The sequence below is a fragment of the Poecile atricapillus genome, chromosome 32 (genome assembly GCF_030490865.1).
Source record: "Poecile atricapillus isolate bPoeAtr1 chromosome 32, bPoeAtr1.hap1, whole genome shotgun sequence".
In the NCBI taxonomy this organism is placed as follows: Eukaryota; Metazoa; Chordata; class Aves; order Passeriformes; family Paridae; genus Poecile; species Poecile atricapillus.
The window spans coordinates 2,499,086-2,508,591 of record NC_081280.1 but is presented as its reverse complement, the minus strand read 5'-3'; the positions used below and the strand labels follow the sequence as shown (position 1 = coordinate 2,508,591).

Below are 9,506 nucleotides of genomic sequence, written 5' to 3'. Positions count from 1 at the left end.
CGTGCGGTTCCATGGTGTCACCATGGACCAGGGTTCCACAAGGCCTTGCTGTGTCAGAAGGGCCCCTTGGTTCCAAGAGGTTCCTCAGTGTCACCATGGACCATTGGTTCAATGTGGCCCCAATGTGCCAAAATGGATTTTGGTTCCGTGGGGTTCTGCTGTGTCAAAATGGACCCTTTGTTCCATGAGTTTGCCCAGTGTCACAGCTGACTCCTTGGTTCTGTGAGGCCCCGCCATCAGCAAGGCTCTGAAACATCAGAGTAAGTCTCCTTAACACTAATTTAGTGTTTAAGAGGGTATCATTTATTCAGGCCTGAGGTCCAGCATGGGATAACTCCTAACCTGACATGGACATGTGATTCTCCCAGTGTGTTGCTTTTACACAGTGGCTAAATGCATATTACAATTTACCCACTTCCATAAAACCAAACCCCGAGTTCCCAGATTCAGTCCTTGTTTTTCCCATCACTGCACCCTTGAGCCAGATGTCTTCTTTTCTCTCAACCATCCTTGTTGAGAAAGCAGGCCCTGCATGCCTTGTTCCTGTGCTAGAATTTCACAGGCACGGTAAAAATTGAATGAACCCTTTTGGTATCAAGGCCAAGGCTTTGTGTGGCCAGGCAGAGGCAGGCAGGACGCAGAGCTGTCAGCAAAGGAAGGGCCCAGCGAGCTGGGGCAGCCGGGGGATGACGACAGCCTGCAGGGACAGAGGCGCAGGGCATGGACACCGTAGGGCAGCCTGGGCTGGAGAGGGCACAGGGATGGGCAGCAGCTGCAAGGCCCTGCCAGAGGCAACTTGTGCAGCCCTTTGGCCACGGCTGCTGGCCCTGGGCCTGAGCCATGAGGAGGAGACAAGTGACCCTTGCAGCCCTGGGGCGTCATTGCCTCCTTGTCCCTGCTCAGCAGCCTGGCAGGGGCCGCCCCATGGTGCTGCCCTTGGCATTGCACATCCCCACATGCCAGTGGCCCGGGAAGAGCCCTGAGCAATGAGGGAGGGACAGCATCTGCCTTGCCAGGGGCTGGGGCTCAGCCCTTGGCCCTTGGCACTCCTGAAACACATCCAGCTTTGCTCAGCACCACAGACACCTTTCCCTTGCTTGTCCCCACCTGTCATCAGTGCCTGCAGTGTTCTGCTCTCCCTGGAACCTGGGGACACTTTCCCAGTTGTGTCCCTCAGTGGGACCCATTAAAACTTCAAGAAACTTTGAATTGAAACTTTAAATTGGAGTGCCAATTTAACTTTGAGTTAAACTTCTTGAGAAGTTTTTTGAACACTCTCTCAGGGACTGAGTCTGGTGGAAACAACACCAAAGCCCTGAGAGGGTCATTAAAATCCTGGTGCTGTTGCTGAGCTGGGCCGAGCTCCTGGCACAGAGGCAGCTGCTGGCAACCAAGAAGAGCTTCAAAAAGACATTTCTCCTGATGAGCAGCTTTTCTCCCAGCCCAGCAGGGCTGAGGGCACTGCCTGCAGCTACCTGGGTGCCTTAAAGCAACTGGAAGGACAAGTCTGAGCTTCTTCATGGAGAAATGCTCCCAACTGCTGGCACAGTAAGTCTCTGGCTGCGGGGATCTCCTAAAGCTGCCCCATGACAGCACTGACATGACTGTAGGGATGGCTCTGCTGCCGTTTGTGGTTTGGGGAGGATGTGCTGCAGAGCGGGGCTGCCCTGGGCACCCTCAGAGGGACAGGGCAGGACGGCTCCTGCTGCCAGGGACGGCTGCAGGGGCTGAAGCTGGGGCTGCAGCCAGGGCTGCCCAGGGCTGTCCTGCAGAGCAGCTCCTGCAGCCCTGAGGGCTCTTTGCCAGCCCAGGGCATCTGCCACCTGCCAGGGGCAGCTCTCAGCCTGCCTGGGAGCTCCCCATGGGCGGTGGGGAGAAGTTGGAGGGGGAAGGAGCGACCCCCATCAGGGCAGATTCCTCCTGCTGTGGAGATGGTGCTGCATGGCCAGGGCTGCTCTCGGCTTTCTCCTAAAGGAAAGGGCAAGGGGCTGTCAGCTTGGTCTGTGTCACTGAGACTCCTGCACTGTCACCCTGGGCATCAGCAGAGCTGCCTCAGCTCTCCCTCCCAAAGTGCCTCCTCAGCCTCCTCCAGCCACAGCCAGCAGCAGCAGCACGTTGGCTTGCAGCATCTCTGTTTGTCTGAGCTGCCCTTAAGGCCCTGCTGGCAGGGAGATGGCCCTGGGCAGTGCCTGTGCTGGGAGGGGTGTGCAGGGCAGAGCTGAGCCCCCAGGGCTGGGCTGGGCTCGGGAGCACTGGCAGGGACAAAGCTTGGATAGAGAGAAACAGCTCCCAATAGGCACAACTCCAGGCAGAGAGCCTGACCAGCCCTGGGTATCCCTCCCTGTCCAGCTGCACAGAGACAAAAAGATGTCTAGGGAAATTTATTTAGAAATTGGAGCCTTTAAAGAGGCTGCTTTATTTTTCAAGCATGTTTTATGTTTAGCCACCCTGAAACAGAGGGAGGTGTAAAGGACAAAGGGCATCTGTGTGAGACCAGCAGGTCTGAGTGCCCTGGGGCACAGGGAGCCCTGATTTCCCTCTGGGCTCCCCACTGCTCAGGCTGAGAGCAATGCTGAAAGAGGAATTCTGCCCCTTCATAGAGAGGATCAGTAACTTAGCAGAAAACTCAAGCTCAAAAATATTAAAAAGAACTGAAAGAAATTACCCCAGAGAAAGAGAAGTAATTTTAAGTAAATTTGTAAGAAAATAGCATAGAATTGACTCAAGGAAATCTCTCCAAGCTTTTCAATGTCTTCTTTCAACAGTCCACCATGTCCAGAGTGAAGAAATGCCCAACAGCAGCTCCTTCAGCCACTTCCTCCTGCTGGCCCTGGCAGACACACGGCAGCTGCAGCTCCTGCACTTCTGCCTCTTCCTGGGCATCTCCATGGCTGCCCTCCTGGGCAACACCCTCATCATCAGTGCCATAGCCTGCGGCCACCACCTGCACAGCCCCATGTTCTTCTTCCTGCTCAACCTGGCCCTCACTGACCTGGGCTGCATCTGCACCACTGTGCCCAAAGCCATGCACAATTCCCTCTGGGACACCAGGGCCATCTCCTACTCAGGATGTGCTGCACAGGTGTTTCTGTTTGTCTTTTTCATCTCAGCAGAGTATTTCCTGCTGACCATCATGTGCTACGACCGCTACGTGTCCATCTGCAAACCCCTGCACTACGGGACCCTCCTGGGCAGCAGAGCTTGTGCCCACATGGCAGCAGCTGCCTGGGCCAGTGGCTTTCTCAGTGCTCTGCTGCACACAGCCAATACATTTTCCCTGCCCCTGTGCAAGGGCAATGCCCTGGGCCAGTTCTTCTGTGAAATCCCACACATCCTCAAGCTCTCCTGCTCCAAATCCTACCTCAGAGAAGCTGGACTTACTGTGGTTGGTGTCTGTTTAGTATTTGGTTGTTTTGTGTTCATAGTTTTCTCCTATGTGCAGATCTTCAGGGCTGTGCTGAGGATCCCCTCTGAGCAGGGAAGGCACAAAGCCTTTTCCACCTGCCTCCCTCACCTGGCCGTGCTCTCCCTGTTCCTCAGCACTGGCTTTTTTGCCAACCTGAAGCCCCCCTCCATCTCCTCCCCATCCCTGGATCTGGCAGTGTCAGTTCTGTACTCGGTGGTGTCTCCAGCCCTGAACCCCCTCATCTACAGCCTGAGGAACCAGGAGCTCAAGGCTGCCCTGAGAAAATTGATGACTCTGTATTTTCAGAAGTATTAAACTCTCTCTTTCGTGCTGCAGAGCCTTTTGAATGTAACTCTTTGGTATCTCAGCCTTATTATTCCCTGTTTGTGCATTTATTCATTGGTAACTTTTTCTACTGTTGTTGTGTGTTTTACAAATACTGTAGTATTACTTTTTGTATTTCTACATGAATATCTACCTTTCTTTTGAAACACAAAGACCTGCAAGAGGTCTGTTCCCTGTGCATTTAAATAAAATCAAGTGCCTGCCCTGACATGATTTTGGGTGCCTTAACACCTCAAGGGTTAAAGGTTTCCAGGTTAAATGGGCTGACTTAATGCAGTTACTGCTGTGGAAAGTGTTTTATGTTCAACTGGATGTTGTATTAAATGCTTTTCCCAAGTTCCTTGGTTCTCTGTACTTTGCCAGTAAAATTCTGTGTGGTTTTCACCTCTGAGCTCCGTTGGTCAGAGCATGGTGCTGATATCAGCGAGGCTGTGGCTTCAATGCCTGTGTGGGCCATTCACTTGACAGCTGGAATTGCTGGTCCTTGGGGGTCCCTTGCAACTAAGAATATTCTTTGCCTCTGTGTCCCTTGAGAATATCTGCTGGGGGTTTGTCCCGTGCACCAAAGGCAAGTCAAGGAGCCTTTGGTTGCCGCCATCATTGGAGTGTTGTGGCTGTTGCAGCCCCACAGGCTCCCAGTGGCCTCTTGTTTCCGTCAGGCCCTGCTGGCTCCCGCTGGCCCTTGGTTCCATGAGGATCTGCAGGGTCCCACAGGTTGATGGCATTTGTCCTTGCTGCCCCTCACATCCCCCTGCCCCACAAACAGCCCCGAGCCCCCCGTGAGGGACAGGCCCTGCTGTGCCAGGCCTGGGCTCAGGGCTTGGCCTTTCTGCTGCCTCCAGCCAGCCAGGGCTTGCTCAGCATTGCAGTTCCTGCTCACAGCCTTTGGCTCCCTGCAGTCCTGGCCTCCAGGATCTGCTCTCCCCACTCCCTGGGGAGCCTTTGCCACTCCCTGCCCTCACTGGGGCCACTGATGCTCCAAGGGACTTGGACTTTGCCTTTGGACTCCTGGAGCAGCTTCTTCACCCTTCTCTCAGTGCCTGAGGCTCCTGGGCTCAGCCCCAAATCCAGCGTGGGGCTGATCCAAGTTATAATCATGTCCTCACTTTCATTAACATCAGTTAATGACAAGCTCCTGGTTTCATTACTCCCCATTTTGGCCAGAAATTCCCTTTTTTTTTTAGATCTAAACTGCCCCTTTAAGATCCAGATTGGCACATTTTGTTGCTCAAACCCCCAGTTTTGGGCCAAAATGTCCCATTTAGGAGCCAAATTCCTCCTTCTGGGTCCACATTTCCCATCTGGGCACCCAAATTCACTTTCTTTTTGGTCCAGATTTCCATTTTTTGGATGAAGATTCCCTTTTTGACATCCAAATTTTCCACCTGAGTGCTCAATTTCCCTTTTTTAAGGCCTAAATACCCCTTTTTGAGTTCAAATATCCCACCTGAGTGCCCAAAATGTTCTTTTTTGACCCCAAATTCTCACTTTTGATCCCACATTCTTCCCTTTTTCACCTAATCTCCCATTTTTTTCTGTCCCAAACTCCCCTTTTCATCCCAAATCTCCCGTTCTTGCCCTAGATTTCCCCCCTGGCTGCTACTGGCTCACCTGAGTTGTCCTTTTAGCATCAGAGTCCCATTATTTTTTTAATCCAAACTTTCATTTTTTGGTCTAAACTGCCCCTCTTTGTGTCTCAAATCCACAGATTTGGGCCAAACTCTTCCTTTTGGAGCCAAATTCTCCCTTCTGGGTCCACATTTCCCATCTGGGCCCCCCAATTCCCTTTTTTTTGGTCCAAATTTCTGGGTTTTGGACCCAGATTCCCTTTTTGGCATTGAAATTTTCCACCTGAGTGCTCATTTTCCCCCTTTTCAGGCCCAAATTCTCCTGTTTGGGTCCAAATGTCACACTTGAGTGCCCAAAATGTTCTTTTCTGGCCCCAAGTTCTCACTTTTGAGCCCAAATTCTCACTTTTGGACCTAATTTCCCCCTTTTCTGGGCCCAAAACCCCATTTTTATCCCAAATCTCCCCTTTTTGCCTCAAATTTCCCCCCTGGCTGCCATTGACTCACCTGAATTGACCTTTTAGCATCAGACTTTAATATTTTTTTAAAATAAAATCTCCTTTTTGGGTCTAAACGAACACTTTTTGTGGCTCAAACCCCCAGTTTTGGGCCAAACTGTCCATTTTGGGAGGCAAATTCCCACTTCTGGCTCCAAATTTCCCATCTGGGCACACAAATGCCCCTTTATTGGGACCCAAGCCCCCATTTTTGGCCCCAAATTCTTCTTTTTCAGTCCAAATACCCTACCTGAGTTCCCAAATTCCCCATTTTTAGACCCAAATTCTCTCTTCCTGGGCCAAATGTCCTCATTTCAGGTACAAACTTTCAACCTGAGGACCCAAATTTGTGGGTTTTCCAAGCAAGGCTAACACCCTTATTCCAGGAGCCAGCCCGTGGCCTCTCTCCAGGGCCACCCTGGCCAATCTACCCACAAGACATCAATATGATGGATGGCGAAGCAATGGCGTTTATTGCAGGGGAATTTGACAATTTATAACCTAGGGTCATTGTGTTACTCCCATCTACATACGTCACACCTAAGTGCTATTGGCTAATTGCAGGTTTTGCTATCCTAACAGAGAGGGGGTCTAACAGCTTCCCGTTACAATCCCGAATTCTTCCGCAGCGCAATGCCCTAGACTACAACATATTCCCCCCTCTCTATGAATAATTAATTTGCTAAAATATAAGGTATATTAGTCTTAAAAATTTTAATGTTATTTTTTATATGTATTTCTAAACACTTTGTCTAACTTATCTATATTATAAAGTTTTAAAAATGGGTAATATAAAATTGAGTAAAATATAAAATACTTAACTAAAAGGCTAAAAGCTTATAAAATGGATACTACAGTTTTCATTAGTAAATATGAGGCACAAGCGGTGACTAAGTATATTTTTAAAGCATCTGTTGCCTTTCTATAAGCAAAATGTTAACTTTTTCTAGTCGGCTTTTAACAAAGGATACAAGCTTGTTTAAAACACACGGTCCAAAGATTAGCACAAATAAAATCATCACAACTGGTCCAATCAGGGTAGACACCAGGGTGGTTAGCCACGGAGATTGGTTGAACCAGGACTGGAACCAGTTTTGCTGAGCTTCTCTCTCTGCCTTCCGTTGAGACAGCCTGTCTCGTAGCTCTGCCATGGTGTCTCTCACTACTCCGGTGTGGTCAGCGTAGAAGCAGCATTCTTTGTTCAGGCGATGCAGAGGCCTCCTTGCTGCATGAATAGAAGGTCGAGACCTCGCCTGTTCTGCAAAACAACTTCAGAGAGTGAGGAGACTGATTTTTCTAGAAAGGATATGGATTTCTCAATTCTCTGTAGATCTTCATCTACAGTCATCTGTAGCTAAAACAGTCTCTGTTGTTGGGTCACGATGGCAGAGACACCTGTGGCAGCACCAGTTGCTCTCAGGTTAAGCAGCATCACTATGGTTACACCTGTCACCACTTCTCTTTTCTGAAGCCGGGTGAGTCTCTCCACTTGCAGGCTCAACTCTTCATCCAGGTGGTACAGGACTCTGGGGATGATAACAGCTAATACACACAAAAGTCAGCAGAGGAGTTAAAGCTTTGGGTATAAATGCAAGGGCTAGACTATTAGATCATGAGTTTTCAGCTTGTACCACAAAATTGGGGCTCACTGCTTCAGGTGTTATGACTATAAACAGCACAATTACTATAAGCAGTTTACCATGTAAATGACACCATGCTTACAAACTTACAGCTAAAACTTTAACGTAAATGAACCTTTAAAGATGCTTACACTACCTCTTAAAGGAAAATACTTATATTTTATACTAACATAACAATTACTACACAGACTAAACACTTTACCTTAAACTATTATCTAACTACTTTTAACATACGTGTTCTGGTATATATGTAGTCTAAGCGTGAAAGCAATTTGCTAAAAGGGTAAACACACAATTACAATTTGCTTATATATTACAATTTGCTATATAGTTAGATGGAGTCTCCACACCTCCCAAATCTTTTACAGAATTTTTCTAACACGATTCCGTCCTGGAATGTTCACTGCTCCCGTGATGTCAGCTGGCAGCTGATCGGTGACTGAGGGCTTTGATGTTCAAGTTGTTCTTTAGACCATTCTAAATCTTAAACAAAGGATTAATAGAAAAATTAATAGAAACACCACATCATAATAACAACATAAAATTTCTGTTGGCAAATGTCTGTTAATGTTCAGACACAACTGTGTCCTGACAGCTCCACTTCTGATCCATGTCTGGAGTATCAAGACTGTGTGATGACATCTCTGTTCACTGGATCTCATGTGTTCAGAGGCACACAGTCTGGTCAGATGAACAGGTGACTTTTCTGAACCTGCTAACAAAACACGGGCACTTCTCTCCTTAAAGTTAATGAATTACACTAATTAAATTGCTTTTAGGGTATCAATTTCCCCCGTTTTCTAAAAAATAAAAATGAGATGTATTTTTGTTCAACATTAACACAAACCTTATACACAATCAATAAAAACCTATAGCAGTTAAAAATCAATTAATATAAAAGTACTGTTAATTATTAAAACACTGCACCAGCATCTCATAGTTAACAAACAAATAGAGACAAAAATCATCAGTGAAGGATTGGATCATCATCTCCGGAAATGATTCTCCAAGCCCACTTCAAAATTGATCCAGCTGTCATATTAATAGGGTCAAATTGCGAAGTCAAAAAGTGACTCAAATACTAATTTGGTACAGAAAACATCTGGATCTGCTGGCAAACATTCTGTCCAGGTAAAGTTAAGGCTTGGCCAGGGCCTTAGACTTTAAACTGGAAAGATGCCTCTTAACTCATTTCTAAAACAAGGTTCTCAATAGCAACAGCTATGAGATGCTTACAGTACAGCAAACTGTTAAAATGCATTTGTACAAAGCAAATGATCAGAAGTCTTAGGTACCAGACTAATTAAATCATTCAGCAGTTGGTTTAATTTGAAGCTTCTTTTATGGCAGCTAATCCTTAGCAATGGTATATCTTTTTAAAATTCTGGAAACACTGAAAAATAATAAAGTTATAGCAAACAAAACTGCAAAAATTGCAACAACTAAATAAAACTCCCAATGAAGTCTAGGGTGTCACAGTCTGCATTCATTTCTGTCCACAAGCAGGTGTTCATCAGTGGTTTATCACAGTTGCTTCAGTTGTAGCTGTCTTCATATTTCTAAAACAATAACTATACTTTGCAATTTAAACAAGTGTTTCCAATAAAACATAAAACAATTCAAATTAAACAAAATTTAAACTTAACAATAATTATTTATAACAAAAGGAAATAACAAACTTAACCTTAAAAGAATATCCAAGTTAGAAAACTCAACCCAAAAACATTGAAACCCAAACATTACAAAACTTGACTATCATCAATTCTACCAACACCCAATCTATACCAAATAAAAACACAACTCAATCTTATTCTGTTACTACAAAAAAGCACCTAAAAGGCTGATATATACTTCTTAAACACAATATAACAATAACATGGATTCACTATAAAAATTATAAAAATGTAACAAATACATCACAATTCTATGTTATCTAGCTTTGAAAATAACCCACAATAACTGCAAATATTACTAAAAATACTCATTCACAACAAGAATTTGCCTAATATATGTTCAAATTAGTTAAAATTCTAAAGTGCAGCTTCTCTAA

General features: G+C 46.3%; 1 protein-coding gene across 1 annotated transcript; it reads left to right on the top strand.

The window, feature by feature from the left end:
• The first annotated feature begins 886 nt into the window (after positions 1 to 886).
• LOC131590209 (olfactory receptor 14J1-like) lies at positions 887 to 3,984 on the top strand. Its single transcript, XM_058860157.1, has 2 exons — positions 887 to 1,548; positions 2,766 to 3,984. Exon 2 carries the CDS (start codon positions 2,789 to 2,791, stop codon positions 3,719 to 3,721), a length of 933 nt encoding a protein of 310 aa, XP_058716140.1. The 5' UTR covers positions 887 to 1,548; positions 2,766 to 2,788; the 3' UTR covers positions 3,722 to 3,984.
• The last annotated feature ends 5,522 nt before the right edge of the window (positions 3,985 to 9,506 follow it).

What these genes read in the sequence shown, in the direction of transcription:
- LOC131590209 (XM_058860157.1), top strand. Translation starts at nt 2,789, where the DNA reads ATGCCCAACAGCAGCTCCTTCAGCCACTTCCTCCTGCTGGCCCTGGCA.